This window comes from Giraffa tippelskirchi, chromosome 9 (genome assembly GCF_054371585.1).
Source record: "Giraffa tippelskirchi isolate mGirTip1 chromosome 9, T2T-mGirTip1v1.2.pri, whole genome shotgun sequence".
Lineage (NCBI taxonomy): Eukaryota > Metazoa > Chordata > Mammalia > Artiodactyla > Giraffidae > Giraffa > Giraffa tippelskirchi.
The window spans coordinates 12,091,349-12,114,069 of NC_137283.1; the positions used below are offsets into that span (position 1 = coordinate 12,091,349).

Here is a 22,721-nt window from a genome sequence, read left to right on the forward strand (position 1 = left end):
TTGGTGATGGACAGGGAGGCCTGGCGTGCTGCAATTCATGGGGTCGCAAAGAGTTGGACACGACTGAGCAACTGAACTGAACTGCACTGAACTGAACTGAAGTGATAAGAACACTAGGAGCATCTTTTATTTAGTGAGATACTCTTAGTGGGCTGCTGGGTGGCTCCTGGGTAGTCATCAAAGACCAGCCTTAGAATTTGCTTGATCTGATGCTTGAAGTTTTCAGCTCTACCTCCCGTCCTCCAGAGAGAGGAGGGGGACTGGAAAAGAAATGGAGTTAATAGTTGATCATGCAAAGTGAAGAAACTTCCACAAACTCCCAGGAGTATGGGGTTCAGGGAGCTTCTGGATTGGCGAACACATCAATATACCAGGAGGGTGACACAGCCCAACTCCACAGAAACAGAAGCTCCTGCACTAGGGACCCTTTCAGGCCCTTGCCCTATGTATGTCTTCATCAGACTGTTCCTCTGTATACTTCATCATATTCTTTAATAAACTAGTAAACATAAGGAAGTGTTTTCTGAGTTCTGTGAGCTACTCTAGCAAATTAATCCAACCTGAGGAGGGATTGTGGGAACCTCTGATTCACAGTCAACCGAGACAGGAGTTGTGGGTAACCTGGAGACCTACCACTTGTGATCGGCATCTGAAGTGGAATGGAGAGGTCTTGTGGGACTGAGCCCTTAACCCGTGGAATCTCTAGGTAAATAGTGTCAGAATTAAGTTATTCAGTAAATTGTAAGATACCCAGTTGGTGTCACAGAGACGTGGAGAAAACACCACATATATTTGGTGATCAGAAGTGTCAGAAATGAAGTATTCTGTGTAAGTACTAGAGGAGACACACAGGAGAGAAACACAGTAGGAAAGAGCTGGATTTTTCCTACACAGAAGGAGGATGAGTCCATGTTTTTCCTTTGTACATTCATGTCCATCAGTAGAGGCTTGCCTAGATAAAGTCTATATGGACTTCTGTGCAATCATTAAAGTCATGATTGAGTTTAATACATGAGAAAATGTTTATGCTATAATGTTAAGTGGAAAAAATATCTAAAACTGTATGTATGTTATGGTCTCAAAGATTTTATTTAAAAAAAATTGTATCTGCAGAGAAGGACATGGTAGAACCCACTTCAGTGTTAAACAATGTTTTATCTATAGGAGGTGGAATGTTGTATAATGTAAAATTTTTATACACTTCTTTATTCTTTGTATTTTCTATGATTATCCATCTCTTTGATAATCAGAAAAAGACAAAGAATATAAAGTAAGCACATTGAAAACTGAACAGTCTTTCTCATTAGTCAAAGAAATGTGAATTAAAAATTTTTTTTTGATCTGCCTAAATGAATGAGAAAACATGGGGTAAAAGAGTCATTTTTCTGCTGAGTGTGTTTTGTGGTTTCTAGAGATGTGTAGGATGTGCCTCTGGGAGGAACTTTGGCTGTTGCCCAGCAGCGTGTGTCATACAGCAGAAACAAACATGGCACCACGTAGCCTCAAGAAAACGTCTCGAGCCTCCTCAAGATGGAGGGCCTCTTGAAGAGAGACAGGCTATTTCCACATTTGCAAAGACCTACTCCTCTCACTTGATCTTGGATGATCCTACTCTTGGGTAGCTCAGAATGTGATTGCCAACTTAGCAAGTTAAGCAAACAATATTACAGGTCATGTTGAAACTGAAGTGGTCGTCATGGGCCAGGAGAATAAGATGCAGGTAGAAAAGAAAATTTGCTTTTTGCTTCTGAGTTGGGACAGACTGCCCCAATTTTGAGGGCACTAATGGGACTTTATCTAGGGGTGAGGTGGTACCCAAGGTGGACCTTTCAGAGTTGGGTTGCTAAATTCCCAGGTGTGGTTGTTGGCCTTTAGAGGCCAGAAGAGAATTATGCCCCTGGGCGCTAAGGGGCAGTGTTGCAGAGAGATTGTGGAAAGCCCACCAGATGCAGTGGATTATAAGAGATGATAGCTCTTCTCAGTAACCAAAAGCACATATTCTCCATCTGTCTTGGTAGCAAAGTTCCTGGGAAGCCAACTTCTTCCTCAGATGGTCATTTAATGAGCATGTTGTTTTTCAGTCACTAGGTTGTGTCTGACTCTTTCTGACCCCATGGACAATAGCACCCCAAGCTTTCCTTTCCTTCACTATCTCCCAGAGCTTGCTCAAACTCATGTGCATGAGTCAATTATGCCATCCAACCATCTCATCCTCTGTCACCCCCTTCATATCTGGACTACTGTAAATTTATTCCTAGGCATTATATTCTTTTTGATGTAATTATTAATGGAATTATTTTCTTAATTTCTCTTCCAGATAGTTTATCATTAGTGGAAAGAATTACAACAGATTTCTGTGTTTCGATTTTGTGTCCTGCAGTTTTACTGAATTTGTTTATTAACTCGCACAGTTTTTTGATGAAATCTTTATGGTTTTCTATGTATACTTATATCGGAAAAGGCGATGGCACCCGACTCCAGTACTCTTGCCTGGAAAATCCCATGGACAGAGGGGCCTGGTAGGTTGCAGTCCATGGGGTCGTGAAGAGTCGGACACGACTAAGCGACTTCACTTTCACTTTTCACTTTCATGCATTGGAGAAGGAAATGGCAACCCACTCCAGTGTTCTTGCCTGGAGAATCCCAGGAACGGGGGAGCCTGATGGGCTGCCGTCTATGGGGTCGCACAGAGTCGGACACGACTGAAGTGACTTAGCAATAGCAGCATGTATACTTATATATGTATATATTGTAAAGTGATAATGAAATAAGGTTAATTAACACATCTATCACTTCACATAGTTACTATTTTTTTGTGTGTGATGAGAACGTTTGAAGTCTATTCTCTTAGGAACTTCCCTGAGAGTTCATTGGTTAAGACTCTGCGCTCCCAAAGCAGGGTGCATGGGTTTGATCCCTGGTCAGGGAACTAAGATCCTGTATGACATGCCCAGCCTGGTCTGAGACATAAAATAAATAAATAAAGAAGAAAAAGTTTCTTAAATATTAAGATGAACTATTTTAGCAACTTTCAAATATACAACACAGTATTGTTAACTGTAGTCACCATAGGATTGGTCTATATTTTTATTAAGAGGAGGAGGAAGTCAGTAAACTGAGAGTTAAGGGATCTACCTCTTTGATTAACTTGCTGTTTGGTCTTGGGCCAGTCTCTGGCCCTCTCTGGACATCCTTTCTCTAACCTTCAAAGTGTGGGTTTGTACTCAACTAGTTCTGACCACCCTCAGTTCTGTGATTCTGGGAAAAAGCAAGATGGCATGGGCAATATAGTATGAGTTTCCTCACTGGGAAAGATTCAATCTAATAATAATAATAATAATAAAAGAAAGTAGTTGCCACCATTTGTCTGACCTTGCTTTCCAAGCCTGTGCTGTGAGCTTTCGGAAGGTAATCTTACTAAATCCTCATCATCATTCTAGGAAGTGGGCACTGTTTTTATTCTTATTTGCCAGACGAGAAAACTGAACCTTAGAGATGTCAAATACCTTGCCCAGGGTCACAGAGTCAGTCTGCTGGGACTCAATCATAGATGTCTATCTGTATTTGGAGCTTCCTTCTGCTGTGGCAAAGCCCAGAGCCCAGAAGCCATGGTGGATCTGATTCAGCTGTGCTCTTAGGGTCAACTGTCCCTTTCAGATGTGCCTTCCTTTCCTTAGACACCAGTATCACAGCTATTTAGGGTTTTTCAATGACCTTCCTTATTTTCTCCCTATTCTGTCTTAGCAAAATGAATGAACGTTTCTTATGATACAAATCTAATTGTCTTCTAGAAATGAAAGTGTTTGTCTCTCTTCTTTATTTCTCCAAAATAATTTTTTCTTCTTTTCTTAGAAGTCCACTAATAAGTTAAAATTTTAATGAAAAATTTCATGATTCAACAGTTGGGACAAGTATCAGGTGATAAGGGAGGAAATTGTGAACACTCTGAGAACACCCTCTTCCTCTGGTTGTCTGAGCCAGAGCTCCAGCAGCTTCCCACCACATACTCTCTTCCCAGTGCCTTGCACTGTTCTCAGACTTTTCTCTTAAAATCTCAAGATCTTAAGACTCAGGTAAGATGTTCTAAGATCAGGGTCTTAAGATCCTTAGTGACTCAGGTCAGGTGTCCTTGTTCTTGTGTTACCAAATAATGTAAGAATATGCTTTTTTTTTTTTAACTTCTGAGTTCTGCATTTAAATGTTAAGTACCTCTTAAGCATTGAGGGCAGAGGCCTTATCACACTCATCTTTGGAACAGCTCTGGATCTGAGCTCACATGTTATATATAATACATGCTCAATAAAGGTTTTGCAGTTTATTAGCTTCATATGTATGTGTCAAAAGCTAAAAAGTACCCATGCCCTTTGGCCCAGTTAGCCCCATGGCAAGGAATTTATCCAAAGGAAGTAATTGAAGGGGAGAAAGGAAATTACACAGAAGAGTGCTGTAAAATATGTATTTGCTAAATATTAGAAACACGTTAAGTGTTTATTAACAGGGTAATGATAAGTTGCAGTATATGATCTTAATGGAATGTAATTCATTCTGTCATTGGGTAAACAAATACATTGACTTCCAAGGAGTGAGAAATAGAGCAATGATTCAGATGCTTTCAGTGAGCACACAACCTGGCAGAGTCATCTAAAATGATTGTTACAAAACTATGCAGAAACAGAGCATTATCTGTGGCCTAATGTTAAGAAAGAAAAAAAAAAAAAGCAGATTATAAAACTGTCCGTACACTATGATTGCAACTTGAAACATGTGAGGCTGTGAACAAGGTCCAGTGGGCACATGAAGATATTGCGTGATTAGATTATAGGTGATATTTTCTTTAGCATCATCACAAGTGTTTTTCAGGCTTTAAAGTTTAAGACCATCTCAGACGTTAACTGAGAAAGGGAAAGCTGTTCCTGGGACTCGGGCTGTTCAGGTTGGCAGTGGCATGAATGATGAGGTTCTCTCCAGATAGGGTTGTCACCAGTTGATTGGGAGGAAATGGTCCAGGCAACCTGGGAGGACTGAGTCAGGAAAGCCTATCAATCTGTATATCTAGGAGTGTCCCTTGAGCACCACTGTGGGAGCCAGCCTCCTCCGTGTCAAGAGCTGCATCACACAGCAGAGCCTGTGAGGCCCTTCCAAGCTCTGTCAACAGCACCACTGAAGCACAGCGCCAGGTGGGGGAAAAGCTGAAGTCTGGGAACCTGACAAGAGGGTTGGAATCTATGAGAGCTGGAGGCTGGCTCCTCATGCTGCATGCTTCCTACACAAAAACAACTGTGACTTCCATTCTACAGATGAGGAAACTAAGCTCAGTTGCCCCCAGTTATCCAGTGGATAAGTGATAGAGTTGAGATTAGAAACCATGCCTTCTCAGTTTAGGCCAGTGTTTTTTTCTGTTTATTCCCCTGGGATCTGGATCAGGTGGTGATGCATGTGACCAGATGGAAGAGACCTGCCTGAGGAGGGAGCTGGAGCCCTTTGAGAAAAGAAGGCACTGGGGAATCTATTATTGGGACTGCATGATGGAACATCTCGGAGGCCAGGCATTTGAGTTTGGACTTGATACAGTGTACGCTAGGGGAACCTTTGTAGGTCTGGGGTCGTGACAGAGAGGGTTTAGTGAAGAATAGTCTGGCAGTGTGTGCTGGCCAGTATGATCAGGAGGGAGGCTGGGCCAGGCACCCAGTAAAGTTGATGGGCAACTCTTGTTCGGTCTGATCAAAGAAGCACCCACACCTTCAGCTCTTTGGAAATATATCTTCCTGCATCTCCAACCACAGTATTGGAATGGAAGCTGCCATCTTGTCTACCTCTTCCCTTTGGCTACCACCACGTGGTCCAGGGATGAAGATCTGATACAAACTTGGCCAATCAGACCCCTTCCCTGGGGATTTCGACCTTGGCATCAGGGGGGGATGGGTCTCACTCCCTCTCGGATGACAAAGATGTGTTATGTGAGTCTGGAATCTCTCTTACCACTCAGAGAATTGAGAGTCAGAGGAAATGCTAGCTAGATTCAGTCTCTAGTTTTCTCTCACTGAGGACCCAGCAGCCACTGCCCATGCTACAAGGTGAATGCTACTGCCTCTTTTCAGGCTGAGTTAGTCCGAGTTGAATTTCTGTCATTGATAAACAAGGAAGTCCTGACATTGGCAGTAAGAGCCATGTCTACTCTTTTTCATTCAAAGTTTGAACTCAAGTCTCAAAAATACTTTAGGATTGTTTTGGGAGCATTAGAGCCATTGTTTCTTGCACATAAGAAGTTTTAAAATCTGTCCTCATTATTCATTGTCAACTCAGAAACTCCAGACTCGCTGGAGGAACACAGCTTTGGGATCCCTTCAGAGGGCAATGGACGTATCTCCATCACTGGTGTAATGAGTAAAATTGCTGCTCAGAACACTTTCCCGCCTGCTCCTTTGTGATTCAGACAGAGATGAAGAGAAGCTGATGTGGACAGGACGGCAACACAGGACAGCCAGGCATTTCCTATACAGATGGTAAAGGTATCGTCTGAACTTCTCTCCAGCAAATGCATAGATAAGGGGATTGAGGCAACAGTGGCTAAATGCAATTGTCTCAGTCACACTGATCGCCAACTTCAGATCCCTCTTCACGTCACACTTGGGAAAGAAGTCATAGAGATTGAGTGTCTGTAAGAAAATCATGACATTATAGGGTGTCCAGAAGAGGAAAAACACGACGACCACCAGAAAGATCAGCCTTATGGCTTTAGCTTTCTTGTGGTTCTTGCAGGAAAACAATGTCCGCATGATTCTGAAGTAACAGTAACTCATAATGAGCAGGGGGAGCAGGAAGCCAAGAAAGTTTATTTCCACATTGAGGATCACAGGCCAGATTTCCCGCAGGATCTCAGGGTAGACACCAAAGCATTCGTTTTCTTTCTCTTTGGTGAACATGAACTGGGGTGTGGCCACCAAGATGGCGGCTGCCCAGACGCCGAGGCTGATGGTGACGCCATGCTGCACGGTCCTGTTGTTCATGGAGTTGGCAGCCAGGACAATGGCCAGGAACCTGTCGATGCTGATAACGGTGATGAAGAATATGCCTCCAAAAAACCCAATGAAGAAGAAGGCAGTGGTGAGTTTGCACGTGGCGTGGTGAAGGCCTTGCTCGTTTATCACATAGTGAGTCCAGAAGGGCAAGGTGGCTACAAAGAGCAGATCGGACAAGGCCAGGTTCAGGAGGTAAATGTCAGTAATACTTTTGGACCTGTGGCTGTTGACGAGGGCAAACACCACCAGCAAATTTCCCACCAGGCCAAAGGCAAAGACAAGGGAGTAGAGTATGGCCACGAAGACAGTTCCCAAGGCCACGATGTCCTCCATATCACAGGCTTCTGCAAGGTCGTAATACTCCAAGTTTTCCGAAGTTGATTCAGGGAGGGTGGTGTGCATGGTGAGCACCTGGATGAGAAAGGAAGACAAGGAATGGCATGAGTTCTCAGAGAAGCAAAGTTGGAATTCTGCTAAGGAGAGGCAGACTGGAAGAAACAAACTTTTGGTTGGGTGTCTAACCTGTATATTTCCCAGCGTCATGTGTGCTGTCTTATTTAATCTCTGTGATGGAGGCTATAACAGACCCCTCTAACAGAGAGGAAACCAGTCTCTGAGATGCTCAGTGACTTGCCAGAAACTACACAGTAAATGGCTCAGTTAGCATTTGAACATCAGCCTTTTGAAGCTTTGATTTTCAAAAGTCTATCTGAAAGGTAGCAAGCTTAACCAGGGTGTGGATGGGCGAGGGAGGACCATGAGTGAGCAGGGAGGAGAGGGATGGGGTGGTGTGTGTATTAGTTGCTCAGTCGTGTCCTACTCTTTGTGACCCCATAGACTATAACCTGCCATATATCCTCTGTCCATGGGGATTTTCCAGGCAAGAATACTGGAGTGGGTTTCCATGCCTTCCTCCAGGGGTTCTTCCCAACTTAGGGATCGAACCCAGGTCTCTTGCATTTCAGGCAGATTTTTTTACTGACTGAGCCACCAGGGAAGCCCAGGAATACTGGAGTGGGTAGCCTATCCCTTCTCCAGGGGATCTTTCCAACCCAGGAATGGAACTGGGGTCTCCTGCATTGCAGGCAGATTCTTTACCAGCTGAGCTAGTGCCGTAATTCACAGTTCCATTTCAAACTTCCCCAGTGCCATTCTCCACCCCATTCCTTTCTTCCACCTCTCTACTCTCTGGACTCTTGTTTCTCCTGCTTGCAGACCGAAAAGAGAGGTCTCAGATGCTGCAGAGCCCTGGGCAGACCTGCACCCAGAGATCTGTCTTTGTTTTTTGTGAGCCTTTTCTTTTCCTCTTCCTCTAGGAACCAAGTCTTTCTCTTCCTTAATGAATAATCCTTAAGGATTATTATTCCTTCCTTAAGGAATAATCCTAGAGTCAGACACTCTAGGGTGATTACTTTGCCTTGATTCGCCCAGGACTCTTCTGGTTTTAGCACTGAAAGTCTCACATTACGGAAATCCCTAAGTTCTAAGCCAACTGGGATGGTCAGTCATCCTACAAGTGCAGAGGGTGTGCCAGCATCATCCAGGCCTCTGCAGTCATGAAGGGGCCAACGGATCCCAGATGGAGGACAGGTTCAGTTAGCCTGTGGCCTCAGGTCCCAGGGGCTAATTAATAATTACCAGTCCTGCACTTCACTGTGGCCTACCCTCCTCCACTGTTCTTTTTCTGTTTCTTTCTGGACAGAAATGGAAAGGTAAGACATTTCTGCTCAGGTTGGAAAGTGACACGCCCATCTTCCCTTCTCCCAGCCAGGACTCACTCCAGAGTCTGCAAGGGGAGTCCTTTTGCCATGGACCTCTGGGGCCCCTTCTCTTCCTTGTGATATCACAAGACAGGCTCTCAGAAACCTCAGCACACACCTCCTGCTTGTCACTGCCTGTCGCCCAGCACAGCTCAAACAAAAGCTCACAGTTCTCTAACCAAGGGAGTTTCCACACCCCGCTACACCCTTTTCACACTGGTTATACCAAGATGGTATCTCTGCTGCAGCGAGGACCCACCTTTTGCTTCTCCCTTCCCAGCCTCAGCTTGGCATCATGGTCCACTTCTCTGCCTCACCCAGACTGCTGGTGAAGTGGCCCAAGGCCTTCTGACCTGGGCCATCTCAGGCTGGGATGGAGTCCTCAGCCCCAGGAAAGTGTGTGCTCTCTTTGCTCTGGGCTACAATGCCCTTTTCTCAGAGAGGATCCTCTAGCCATGACCTTAATCAATAGAAGTTAAGTTGAACCATATAAAGTGGCTGATGTTCAACCATTTTAAGTGACAGAAATGTCAGATGGCTCAGCTGAAATGTGGGGAGGCAGGGAGCAGCCTCATGGTGCAGGTGGCTTGCAGCTGGAGCCCATCTTCCTGGACTTGCAGCTTGTAGGATAGCAAACAGTCAAGTCCTTCTTGGGGATGCTGGGGCTAGCTCCCCTCTTCCTCCTCCTCCTCCCCCTAGTGTCAGGAGCTGGCAGTGTTGACCTAGAGAGGAGTCCAAGGACAATAAAAATCATTTCATATCTCTCTGGGGCCTGTATTCAGTCCTAAAGCCCAGGAACTTGTTGCTTTTAGGTTGACTTGATTTTTGCCAAATATGCACGTGCTGGGTTTGATGTTCTCTTGGCACCATGTCTCATACACAGGGACCTCCTACAAATCTTCAGGCAGGTGTCTCTGGATCACCGAAGAACAAGGCGAGAAGGGGACGGGCACACACATGGCAGCCCTGAGCCAGGTGCCCAGCAAAGAGAGAGGAGGAGCCAGGCACCTCTTTGCCACCTGCCACCTGTTTGTTAAAGACATCCTGGCCTTTTCCGAGCTCTTGCTGCACCTTCCCTGTCCTCTCATCACAAATATCCCTGGAGCCCTTCAGCAGGGCAGTGAATTAAACACAGAACTTTCCTTTCAGAATTGCAATAAGGGTTAAATAACACAAAGTGTCTAGAACTTGGTAGTTTTATCCAGGCACCTTTTCAGGAAAGGTGAGCCCAAGCAGGGTGGACTTTTTATTTCTAGGTCCTCTGAGATGTTCTAGCCCTGGGCCAGAAACCTAAAGATAGGACTCTTGGCAGCAGATGAGAGTGTGGCCAATGCCCAGGAGTCAGAGGGCTGTCAGGGATCTCATTGGCTTTCACTCAGGCTGGACACTGGCCTCCTGGTCCCTGAGGCACCAGAAACCAAGTGCAAGAATCCAAAGCAATAAGCCCTTGCAGCATCTAGTAAGTGAGGTCCATGTAGATGGGGTTGCAACGGGAAGGATGGGTGCCGGGATAAAGCGTTAGCATAGGTCCCACTGCACTAACCTGGGCTGTACCACACACATCCCCACAACTATACTTGGGCCTCCTCACCCTCTGTTCTGTTAAGTCAACGTTTTACTAAATGATGCTGAGCTGGGAGAGTCTGGGCTGAACCTAGAACCTGAGCTTTGAGTACACATGGCTGTCTCAGTCAAGTAAAAATGAATTTTGTAGAACCTGCTTTAAAAAACACCCATCCAGCTCTACTGCCAATCCTGTCCTACTTCCTCCAGTCACTTCCTTTTCTTTGGCCTGCTCACTTATTTTTTAACCTTTTTTTTTTTTCATCATTACCCACTTTTTCCAATCAGCTTCCCTTTTCTATACTTCCTTCTCATTAGGTGGCCTCCATCCCCCTTCTTCTCCCCAACGTCTTTTTTGTGTTGCTTCCCCCTCTCTTTTGGCTTCACGTCCTGCTTATGGTTTTCTAGATCCAGTGTCCCTTGTTTGTTTACCTTCCTTGCTCTCTTTTTATGGCCTTTTAGACCCTTGAGTATAGAAGGGTTTGAGGTTCAGTCTAATGCCAATTGTTAGGCTTAATATTTTTCCTTTGGACCAAACAAAACTCAGGAATTGCTTGATCCTGGATCCCGACTTTCCCGATGTGGGTGCCACTGTCTCTTGACATTTCAAAACCTGAGGTTATCCTCTGAAAGCCCCGGTTTAGAAGGAGAGAAGGCTGCCGTTCCTGGGGACCTGCTAAGTGTCATGCTACAGACACAGACTCTATTTAATTCTTGCCACAACGCCTCATGGGAAATGACTGCAAAATAACCACCAGCAAGCAGAGAGACTTGAGTAACTTATCCAAAGGAGCAGCAGAGCCAGGATTTTAAGCCAGATGCATCTCTTCACAAAGCCATGCTTCCTGCCCTGCACTGGGTTTTTCCTCTTGGAGGGAAATTCTGCAGGTTACTGCAGGCCACATCTCTAGAACAAGAGCTGAAAAATAGTAGAGGTGACCCCCCCCTCCTTAAAGGATAAAATTCATGATGTGACCCTGAGCACTGTTCCTGGGTTTAGACTCAGGACCCAGACGGCTCACCCTCAGTGAAATAGCAGGTGCGGAATGGACGGGGAGGAGATATTATTTGCCTCTCCAGCCATGACCAGGTGGTTGGTCCTCACTGCCAGACCCTCAGAATCTAACTCTCAGTAATCGTGGTGAGAAAATTTAGATCCTTTTCTCTGGAGAAGAAAAGGCTGAAAGCTAAAGGATCAGATTCTTTCCTGCCTTCAAATACGCAGGGTTGCTCTTTAGAGCTGTGTACTTCATAGGGGTCCCCACACCCACCCCGAGATCAGCTGGCAGACCCTGAGTAGCTCCCTCCAGCCATGCCTCCGTTTCTTGATGTGGGTAATGAAAGCCCTGGACTGGACCATATCTGAGAGTCTGGTAAGGTCTGGATAATTAGTTTTCTAAGGACAGAACAGAAGGAAACAGTCTTAAAAGAGCAGCATGAGCCCTGGGTCGGGGGAAGTGTGGCCTCGTGTCCACAGAGTGACTGCCCAGCAACCTGCGAAGCTGCTGGGCTCACAGGCACCCAGAATTCAGATGAGGTTCTGCTTGGAAACAGAGAGCTGAACCAGTTAATTTTGGGTTCTGACAAATCTGGAGTCCACCATGGGCTACGTAGGAAGGTTCTCAGTCTGACCCCAAGTCCATACCCCTGGCTCTTTGAGCCCCTGCCTTTTCAGAACCTGGTGGTTTTCCAGTTTACAATGATAGTTATTTTTATAAGCGACCTCTCCTTAGGATTCCGAGAGAGCTAAGGCTGAGGAGGCAAAAAACAGGCAGATGGAGGGGCCTTGAATTCCATGCTGAGGGGCAGTGGCCACATTTTACAACTGACAAAGCATCCTCCATGCAGTAAATTGAGTGACTGTATTCTTGCAGCAAATCATCAACCTAGAACGACTGGGCATGACCACCCACCAGCATTTTATACCAGCCAGATGCACACCCCAAGCCAAGACCAGTAACAGGAAAAGACCAAACATGGAGGGGGACCCCTGTGCTCCTGCGTGAGCCGCCCCTTCGTTCTGGGCTTCACACGCCTCCCTCTGCTTTCCTCTGCAGCGTCCTTAGTGGTATTTATCTCTGTCAAAGTAAACTGTGACATCTAGAAAAGAAATGCTTTATGGCTTTTCCTTTTTTAATAACTGAAGAAGACATGGACTCGCTTATTAATTCATTGTGGATTAAGTCAATATCTGTTAAGTATCTTTACCATACACTGGCATAAGGACAAGTGAAAATTAAAAATAAGAGGCTTAATTCTCCCTGTTGCAAATAAGGGACAAGAGTCCTCTTGTCTCCTTTTTCTTAGAGCATTTACTTTAGAAGACGTATAGTTGTGAGTACCTTCTCCCCTCTTGGAAATGTGATCACATCCTCTGCAGCTTTCCAGCTGGGAGCCATCTCTTTGAAATGCCCACGTTGGTGCCCAGACTCCCAGTGCCAGGGGAAGGAGAGGAGCTTGGCTTGGGCAGGAACCTGGCTCCAAGTTACACAACTACCTCTGATCATAAAGAGATGAGAAGCTTGTTTCTCCTCTGGATGAAGCCAGCTAGTACAAATGACCATGCTGAACTTGGGATGAACTGTGTGTGACTGTCAGGTTCCCTGGTTTGAGCACTAGTTGTTGAGTGTCTTGAGAACATGTGTCTCAGGGGTTGTGTCTGAAGTGAGATTTTTTTGTGTGTCTTTACTGCCTCGTAGCGGTTTGCCTGTGACACATATGATGTTTAATTTTTATTCAATAATGACAGAGTTCTTTCTATACTATCTTCATGGAGAGATTTTTCTGGGTCAGATATTTTGCTTTTCATTCTGTTTCCCCAACAATAGGCACTGTGCTTGTTTCTGTGGAGGTAAAAATGTCTAAGATACATCCTCTGTGAATTTTTTATTATTGTTTCATAACAAGAGTATAAGAAAAGTGATGGGGTGCATTTGATAAGTGTCCTGTGAATATGGGCCAATTTCACATCTATCTGTAAATTCATCTAAGCGTTTCTGGTCGTATTTCATCCATGTTATTGCCAGGGCTGTGGTCTGTTCACTGTCATTGCTGAATAGGATTGCACCGTGTGAGTGTCCCTTGGTTATTATCTGTTTTATGCTGGTGCACCCTTGGGTGGCTTTCAGGTTGAGGCCATGGTGAACTGCCGGGAGCAAGCTCACGAGATCCCACCCATGACAGAGTCACGAGGTAGAGGGCTGATTGAGCACGGCTTCTCAGCCCTCAGGGATTCTCGGAAGGCTGCCTCAGCACTCACCTTAAAGATGATATCTGTCTTTCTGATGTTTGCTACAATAAACCTCTTCTTATTTTCTGTGACTTAGAAAAAAGGCTTTTCCTGATTCTCTTCTAAAATAGATCAATCTGAAATCTCAATCGACAAGGTCCCTGAACGGTAGCACCCTAAAGAAAGTTATCTGGGATATAAAATATGCTAATCTAAATTCCTCTTGCTAGCATATTGGTTTGTTTAATAAATGTACCTGTGCCTTTGGAGCTAATGTGCTTGACTGCCCCTTAACAACAGAACAGCATTGAGAGCCTCCACACAGAAAGCCCCAATGGGCACAGAGCCCTTTGTAGGAAAGAAAGGCTTGTTAGAAAATATAAGAAATGTTGCTTTATAAAACTGTAACTTAGTCTATACTTACTCATTATGCCTTTTCTACTCTTAACGTATCTAGCCTATATAATGAAAGCATAATAGTTAGGGATTTATATAAATAAAAGTTTAGTTTTAATACAAATAATAAGACAATTGTTAATTCAGCTGGTGATTTTGCTAAGAACTGACCTTTGTGCTATATTGTTTCAGCTTGCTGTACTATGACTTTATGGAACCACATTCTTTTCTGTTAAGCTCAAGGCATAGAGTAAATTACCGAAAACAGGTTTTACCTTGAAACTTTCTATTAATGAATTCTTTCCTGCTGTGCCTGATACAAAAGTGTCCTGGCTGATCAACCCTTATCAATGAAAGAGTCACAAGATGTTAGCAGGCCTCTGGGCCAGAAGATGATGTAAACAATTTTAAACCTTTTATAACTTAGAAACACAAACAGTGTTCTGGTTCCGATAGGGATCAAAAACTGCTGATCCATCGAGCTGATCTGGCATGACTCTATACTTTACATTTGTTTCTATGTACCACTGAAAATATAAAAGCTGTCTTAAAAACAATAAAGTCAGAAGACACTTGGAAACACCACGACTCGCTGTGTCTTCTCATTCGTATCGCCGACGCCGTCCATCCTGAGGGAACCCTGACCTGCTGGAGCTGGACTCCGGCAGTGAACAGTGCTGTCATAAACATTTTTGTGTATATATCTACATACCCTATAGTATGAATGCTTTTTTTTTTTTTTTTGGCATTGCTATGCAACATGTGGGATCTGAGTTCCCTGACCGTGGATTGATTCCATGCACCCTGCATTGGCAACATGGAGTCTTAAACACTGGACCACCAGGGAAGTCCCAGTATGAATGCATTTTTAAAATGCAAACCAAAAAATGGATCTACTGTATGAATTCACATATGTGAAAGTGAGAAACAGGCAAGGATAATCCACGTAAAGCTTTAAAATCCTTGTAAAGCTACAAGGACAAGGAGAGAATCAGTGACCATAAAGGGGAGGATTGGGGTGGTTTCTGGGAGGGCAGGGGTGGTGATCAGGAGAGACCTGATGGAGGCTGCCGGGGGCTGGTCAGGTTCTCTGCTGCTGCCTGGATGGTGGTTAGATGGGAGATCAGTATATTAGTTGTTGACCTGCACGCTGTCTTTTGAGTGTATTATGTTTTCAAATGAACACAGGTTTAGGGAAAAGACAAAAGGGCATAGGAACATATTTAAACAGATGTTGTATAGGTTTTCTTCCCTACCAAGATTCACAATTCACCCACATGTGTGTCCAATCATACTTTCTTTCTGAAGATGATGCTTTCCAATGACACAAATCTTCTGAGCCCGAATGTCCTCACAATGATTATAGAAGCATACATCAATGTTGAACATCAAAGTCTATCAGAAATTTATTACTAAAATAGTTTTCATTATAAATGCAGTAGATGCTCATTATAAAGAATGCAGATGGTGCAAAAAAGCATGGAAGAAAAATGAAAGAAAAAACTCAAGAAAGAAAAGATAAATTTTTTTTTAATTATAGGGAAAAAAATAAAGACCTAGACAAGGAAAAGACAAGTCACTTTTGAACAGAAAGTCAAGAATAAGGTAGTGCCAGAAGGAAAGACCATAAAAGGGCTTGCTGTCCATTTTACTTATTTTGTTCCTAAAAATACAAATTGTATGTATATGCTTCAGACTCTACAGTGGATTCTTATTGCTCCTATTTAAAAAAAATCTTTCTAGGAATACATGGAGAAGGAGCATAAAACAGATGTGGAAAGTTAACAATAATAATAATAATGGGAGTTCCCTGATGGTCCTAGTCTCTGGAACTCCACGATCTTATTGCTCTGGCCGTGTTGAATCCCTGGTTGGGGAACTAAGATCTCCTAACCCTTGCAGTATGGCCAGAAAAAAAATCATGATGATAATAATAACTTTGATGATGTTTCTTACCTTAGAAAGTTAACAATAATTCCTCAGTATCATCCAGATGCAATCTTACCTTTTAACTTTTTTCTTTTATTAAAAAAAATGATGATGATAATAATAACTTTGATGATGTTTCTTACCTTAGAAAGTTAACAGTAATTCCTCAGTATCATCCAGATGCAATCTTACCTTTTAATTTTTTTCTTTTATTAAAAAAAAATGATGATAATAATAACTTTGATGATGTTTCTTACCTTAGAAAGTTAACAGTAATTCCTCAGTATCATCCAGATGCAATCTTACCTTTTAATTTTTTTCTTTTATTGTAGTAGATTCATCATGTGTTAATTTCTGCTATAGAACAGTGATTCATATATGTATATATTCTTTTCCGTTATGGTTTATTATAGGATATTGAACACAATTCCCTTGGCTATAGTGTATAACCTTGTTTTTTATCCACTCTGTATATAATAGCTTGCAGATGCAATTTTAAATGATGCTTTTTTTAAGAGCATTTCTCCATGCCCCTGAAACGTAATTACTAACACTTCTAATCATATTCCACCATGTTAAGCACATCATAAGTAATCTAATCAGTCACTGTCTTCCCCTACCAAGCCCCCTAGTACACTTAGGCTGTAAGATCCTCTGGAAAATGGTCTCCCTTGTTGGCAAGTAAAGCAAACCAGCATCATTAACCCACTTTGACCTCTGACCACAGTGCCTCACCCAGAGTGCCCACAGGTGCTAAATGAGCCCTCTGCTCCTACCTGGGCTGGATCTAGGGAGAGAACTTCGAGAGGTGGAGATGTGCCAGTCAGCCTTCCTGTCCCACGCACAGTCTGTCAGAGAGTATCTCCCTTTCCTTTGAGGGCATCTTCATTTGCAAAGTTAGCCAATAGTATCTGGTTTCCTGTGAGGCAGACTATCTTTAGATGGCGCTGCAGGCTCAGAAGCTCCAGGGTGGAGGCCAGCTGAGATGGGAGGGTCTGAAGTCAGAGACTCAGAAGAGCCTGGGACAGACCCAGAGGGGCTAGGAGGGAGTGTGTTAACTTGGGGACTGTGTTACCTCTCTCAAGGGGGCAGCAGGCAGGAAACAGAGTAACTCTCTTTAATGATGTGCCTTCAGGCAGGCCCAGAAACTGAGCCTCAGTTTTCCTGCTAATAAAAGGGATCCCATAATACTCACTGGACAGCACTGGGGTGCAGATTAAATGAGCTACAGTTTTTCTTCTCAAAGTGTGATCCTAGCTGGGAGCTTCTCAGAGATGCAGCACCTCAGGCTGCCGCCACCCCAGGCCTCTTGAATCAGACTCTGCATTTTTTTTTTTTTATGCCTTGAGCCTGGTGGGCTGCCATCTATGGGGTCGCACAGAGTCGGACACGACTGAAGTGACTTAGCAGCAGCAGCAGCAAGCTTTTATTTGCTATAAAGAAAAGTCATCTCTAGGTATCTGTATTTTTTGTTTTTTTCATGTGACTCACTTTATTGTGAATCTACTTTATTGTAGTGGTCTGGGACCAAACTCACAATATTTCTAAGGTATGCTTACATTGTTTTATCAAAAAAATGTTTTTCTATCAAAGTCTATTTGACTTACAGTGTTTCAGATATACAACAGAGTGATTCAGTTATGCTTACATCCATATATACATATGTATTCTTTTTCAGATTTTTTTTCCATTATAGGTTATTATAAGATATGAAACATAGAGACTGCATTTTAATGAAATTTTTAGGAGTTTGATAAGCACAATGAATCTGAGAGGCATCAATACAGAAAGCACCTACTGAGTGCCTGGCTCCTGGCGGATGCTTAATAGTTTTGGCTCCCCTCACCTTCCTCAAGGCACTTAGTGGTTCCCTGTGCCCTGCAGTCAAGCCCAGGTTCTGTATCTGAAGGGCAATGGCCCAGGCTGCTCCAGCGGGATGTGGTACCTGGCCAGGCCCTGATATCCAGGCTGTGCTCCTGCTCCCTGCCGTGGCCAGCTGGTTCTCTGACTTAATTTCAATCACCTTGGCTGCACCGCCTTCCCACTACTTCCTTACTTGCCTAAGTCATGTTTAAGGCCAAGCCTCCTTCTTGTCTGTCTTTATCCCAGGATCTAACCAGGTTCTGGCACCAGTGGGCATGTTCATTGAGTGGTCAGTGACACCCCCACCCCCACCCCCACCTCTCAAGGCCTTCCCTGGCTGCCACTGTTCTCACCGCCTGCGCCCAGCACGCCCCTGGGTCTCCTGTGGTCTCCTGGGGGTGGGGTTACCCTGCCAGCTTCCACCTCGCCTTCTCCTCATCCACAACCAGCTGTGGGTAGGGCTGCAGTACCACAGGCTAGGTAACCAGCTGGTGTTGGAGGAAGTCTGTTGCCCAGTTTCCTTTGTCAGTCTCCTCTGGCCTCAGTCTCAGGCCACCTTTCCCTGCCTTTGGCCAGGCTGAAATGTGTGCCAAAAATAATCCAAAGACTGCTGCTAGACACTCCCGGGTGGGAACTCGATATAGAGGAGCTGGTCCCACTGAGGACTGGCAGATAGACTTCACTCAAATGCCTCAAGCTGCAGGAACCTTCAGATACTTGTTAGTGTTTGTGGACACTTTTTCCATTCTGATTTCTGGCCGTACCACACAGCAGGCAGGATCTTAGTTCCCTGACCAGGGATTGAACCTGGGTCCCCAACAGTCGAAGCATGGAGTCCTAACCACTGTACCACTAGGGAATTCTCTATGGACACCTTTTCAGAATGCGTGGAAGCATATTCCACCCAGACAGAGAAAACCTATGAAGTAGTTAAAACCCTCCTTAAGGAACTCTTTCTCCAAGCTGGATTGCCTACACCCTTCAAAGTGACAATGAGCCTGCTTCTGTCTCCAGTATAACCCACCAGTTATCTAAAGCATTGCATATTGTTGGAAACTATATTCATCCTGAAGACTACAATCAACAGGAAAAACTGAGAAAATTAATCACATATTGAAAGAGACCACTGCTGAAATAAGTCAGGAGATTAACTTGGAGTAAGGCCTTGCCCGTTGCCCTGCGATGGATTAGAGTGGCCCCCAGAAGTGAGCCCTCAGGAGTCTTGTGTGGTAGGCTGTTCCAGGTGTCTGCCTGGGCAGGAGAATCTGTAGGTGTCTTAAAGGACCTAGCAGTCGCCAGCTATGTTAAGACTTAGGTACTATATGAACTTCTGTTCATGAGTTTGCTTCCAATATATCCACCTACCCAACTAAGATGGTATGCACCCTTTCCAGCCTGGGGATCGAGTCCTCCTCAAAACCTGGAGAGAACGAGGACCTGGGCATCAACCTGCTGCTAAGTGGCAGGACCATACAAGGTGCTACAGAACATTCACTCCTCTGATAAATTAGCCAGGATAAGACCATGGATTCACCACACCTGAGTAGAACTCACTCCTGCAGAGACTGGATGGGATGAGGAAAAGCAGACTTGGCCTTGGGAGACGTTAGGCAACATTAAGTTGCTGTTTTGAGTCAAGCCTCTTACCAGATAATTGATGATGACTCTTGTTCTTCTCTTTGGTTTTAGTACACTGGTGACAGCCACTTGTTGTAAAGGAAATGCTTTAATAAAGCTATTTCAAGTGTGGCCAAAGGGGGAAAATAACCCTCTTTTTTTTGAAGACATAAATTTCATAGGCAGAGCATCATGGGCAGCCTTATTCCAAGTTTATGTGTACATTCAAGTGCTTGTCTAAGTGTTGTGACCAGGCCATAAAAAGGGTATCCACACCCCCTTGATTCAAACTGTTCATGCCCAGCCTGGGGCTCGGGACTACGTCCAACCCCAAGTTGACCATTTCTATTACACGATCACCCCATCTTCATACCTGTTTGGTAGGAAGTAGCCAGAATGGCCCTCACCCCTTATCCTACAGGATTGTGGAATGGACACTGACAGAGAGAAACTGTACCAGAGAAGACCCCTAGCTCCACACTGGACCTCGTCCTCTAGCTCTCACCTTTGCGCTGTTTGCTATGCTTAGTTCTGCAGGCTCTGCACCTTGTAAAAGAATGATGCCTATAGCCAGAAATATACATAGTAGCCCTTTCTCAAGGCTCTGCCTCTCAGGCTTGACCTTTAAAGGGGTAACGCTTTTCCATTCATATAGAGATAAAAAGATGCAGAGCAGGGAATAACAGTTGTCTTGGAGGAAGGTTGTGACAAGACCTACCTGGACAGCTGTAAGAACAAAGGATTATCACATCCCTTCCAGGGTCTGCCAGCACCAAGAAGTCTGCAATAACCAGCCACACTCCATCTGCTTTTAGTATAAAAGGACTCTTGAGTTCTCACTCAGGTAAGAAGGTTCTTTGGGACACTGGTCACCCATCTTCTTGGTCTGCTGGCTTTCCAAATGAAGCCGTTATTCCTTGTCTTCACATCTCATCTCTTAATTTATTGGCCTTTCATGTGGGGAGCGGGCTTCCCTGGTAACTCAGATGGTAAAGAATCTGCCTGCAGTGCCAGAGACTTGGGTTTCATCCCTGGGTTAGGAAGATCCCCTGGAGAAGCGAATGGCAGCCCACTCCAGTATTCTTGCCTGGAGAATCCCATGGACCGAGGCTACAGTCTACGGGGTCACAAAGAGTTGAACATGACTGAGAACTAACATTTTCACTTTTTTTTCACTTTCACGTGGGGAGCAGTATAAACTTGGGCTCAGGAACAGGGTAAAGGAAGCTTTAACTAACCTTATTGTGGTAAATATTTTACAATCTATACATGTATCAAATCATCACATAGTAAGACTAACTTACACATTAACAGTTAAACTTATGTAATATTATATGTCAGTTATATTCAATAAAGCTGGAAATAAATACTGGGGGGAAAATTTTAAGCAAAAAGAAAACGTGTCTGTCATTCTCCAGGAGTCTCCTTTGGGTTGAAATATTTCTAAACCTCAACAGAATCAGGCAGAAGTTCTAGAAGCTCATTTGCAAACTGAAGCACAAGTGTCCCTTTATTCCAAAATGAGTTTTCATTTGCAGGCTAACTCTTAAATAGTGTTTGTTAATCGCCACTATTCTGCATTGTAGTTTTTGTACCTGTGCCATCACATCACCAGCCTGACTCACTTGTTTGCGCACTGATTTATTAGGTATTTATTTATTGATTAAGTGTTTTTTTGGCAGTGTTGGGTTTTTGTTGCTGGACTCAGGCTTTTCTCCGCTTTTGGAGCACAGGCTCTAGGGCCCAGAGGCTTCAGTAGTTGTGGTGCACAGGCTCAGCTGTTCCGCAGCACGTGGGATCTTCCTGGAACAGGGATCAAACCTGTGTCCTCTGCTTCGGCAGGTAAATTCCTAACCACTGGACCACCAGAGTCCCTCAGTTAGTTATTAATCACATCCTGCATGCCATACCCTGTGCACAGGGCTGGTTATTTGTAACATAAACAGGGCAGGGTCTCTACCCGATCCCTCCATGGTCTTGATCTGGGTTTGGCTTCCACACTTCAAGGTTGCAAAAAGAGACAGCTCCGGGAACATTGAGCAATCAGCCATCATCCAAAGGACAGGGGAGTGGTCAGTCTTGCCTCTGTCCACCTAGTGCTGTCTTCCCCCTCCTGGTGTCTCCACCTCTCCCCAGCACTCCCCGAGGCCCAGAGCTTCAAGCTGGACAGCCAGTCACCACACATAGCCCGGCCCATCAGACAGCCTCTGGCTGTGGGATACCCCTCAGTTTTACTCAAAGAGTATAGCTTTGATAACCAAAGAAATCTGCAGCTGCATTCCTGGGAGGGAGTGATAGGTACAGGTGAAACTGGCAAGCCTTTAAGTTACAGTATGGTGAAGATCTTGCAGACCCACAATGACTGGGGGTCACATTGTCCTAGTTCAGATCCTGACCTTGCCACTCAAGCTGTCTGACCTTGGTAAAGTTATTTCTCTGAGCCTGAGTTTCCTTATTGTGAAAAATTAGGCTAATTACCCATAAGTCAAAGATAGTGTGAGGATTAGCTATCACATATGTAAAGCACGCCATACGGTGCTTGGAACATTGTGGGCCCTCAGGAAATGAAGAATTACTGTTCAGGGCAAGAAAGTCCCGAACAGGGTAATAAAATCTGCATTCAGGGGACTCATGGAGGAAGGAGCATTCTCTTTCTAAGAGGTTCTAGTGGAAGCTTTCACCTAGGAGGACAGGCCAGAAGGACCGAGCTGTATAGAGTCAAGAGGGTGGGTAATGGGCCTCACATATGGGGGGCCGCTCAACATGCCACCTTCTCTTGGGGTCTCTGAGATTTTGAACACTAATGCCTATCCCCTTAAAATTGGCAATCCTCTCTTCACTGCCTGTGATCCTGTTCCATCCCAGCTGCTCCCTTGATGAGGATTCTTGAGTGAGAGTCAGTTGGGAGGGACTTACAGGATCTGGGCCTGGGCTGGTTGAGTCTGTGCAGGGATCCAGGAGGCAGAGTCAGTTCTGGATTGGCTGCTGCCAAGAAGCAGGGGAATTCTGTGATTTGGAATCTAATAAATTTTACCTGGGACGTGGGAGTATGGAAATGGGCTAGAGTTGTCCCTGGTAACAGGGCAACAATCACCAACATTGGTCCAGAGGTATATGTGGGAGGGTGGGGCTAGTCTTTTTGTTATTGTGGAGTGACCCTATCTGAGCAGCTTTGATGTTCAGGTGAGAACTTAACAGTCAGGCAGCCAACAGGGGCGTTTTCCCGTTTTCCCTGTATTAGGGAATCCAGTATGGTGGAGCCCACAGAATGGGGACAATGAGAAAAATGGCCATGACTGCATGTGTAGCTCAGTCTACGGTTTTCAAAGCTCTCCCACAGGAATT

General features: G+C 44.6%; 2 protein-coding genes across 7 annotated transcripts in view; one reads left to right on the plus strand and one right to left on the minus strand.

The window, feature by feature from the left end:
• Nucleotides 1-22,721, plus strand: part of LOC145520618 (uncharacterized) — a 113,288-nt gene that overhangs the window by 77,414 nt on the left and 13,153 nt on the right. The window lies entirely within an intron of this gene.
• Nucleotides 4,443-16,756, minus strand: CX3CR1 (C-X3-C motif chemokine receptor 1). 2 transcript variants are annotated; one of them, XM_081527522.1, is made up of 3 exons: nucleotides 16,673-16,756; nucleotides 9,039-9,501; nucleotides 4,443-7,430 (listed from the first exon to the last, which is right to left on the minus strand). In XM_081527522.1, exon 3 carries the CDS (start codon nucleotides 7,419-7,421, stop codon nucleotides 6,345-6,347), a length of 1,077 nt encoding a protein of 358 aa, XP_081383648.1. In that variant the 5' UTR covers nucleotides 7,422-7,430; nucleotides 9,039-9,501; nucleotides 16,673-16,756; the 3' UTR covers nucleotides 4,443-6,344. The 2 variants fall into 2 exon arrangements, with proteins under 2 accessions (XP_081383648.1, XP_081383647.1); XM_081527521.1 differs by lacking the exon at nucleotides 9,039-9,501.

Coding starts and splice junctions, on each gene's coding strand:
- CX3CR1 (XM_081527521.1), bottom strand. CDS start 7,421: ATGCACACCACCCTCCCTGAATCAACTTCGGAAAACTTGGAGTATTAC.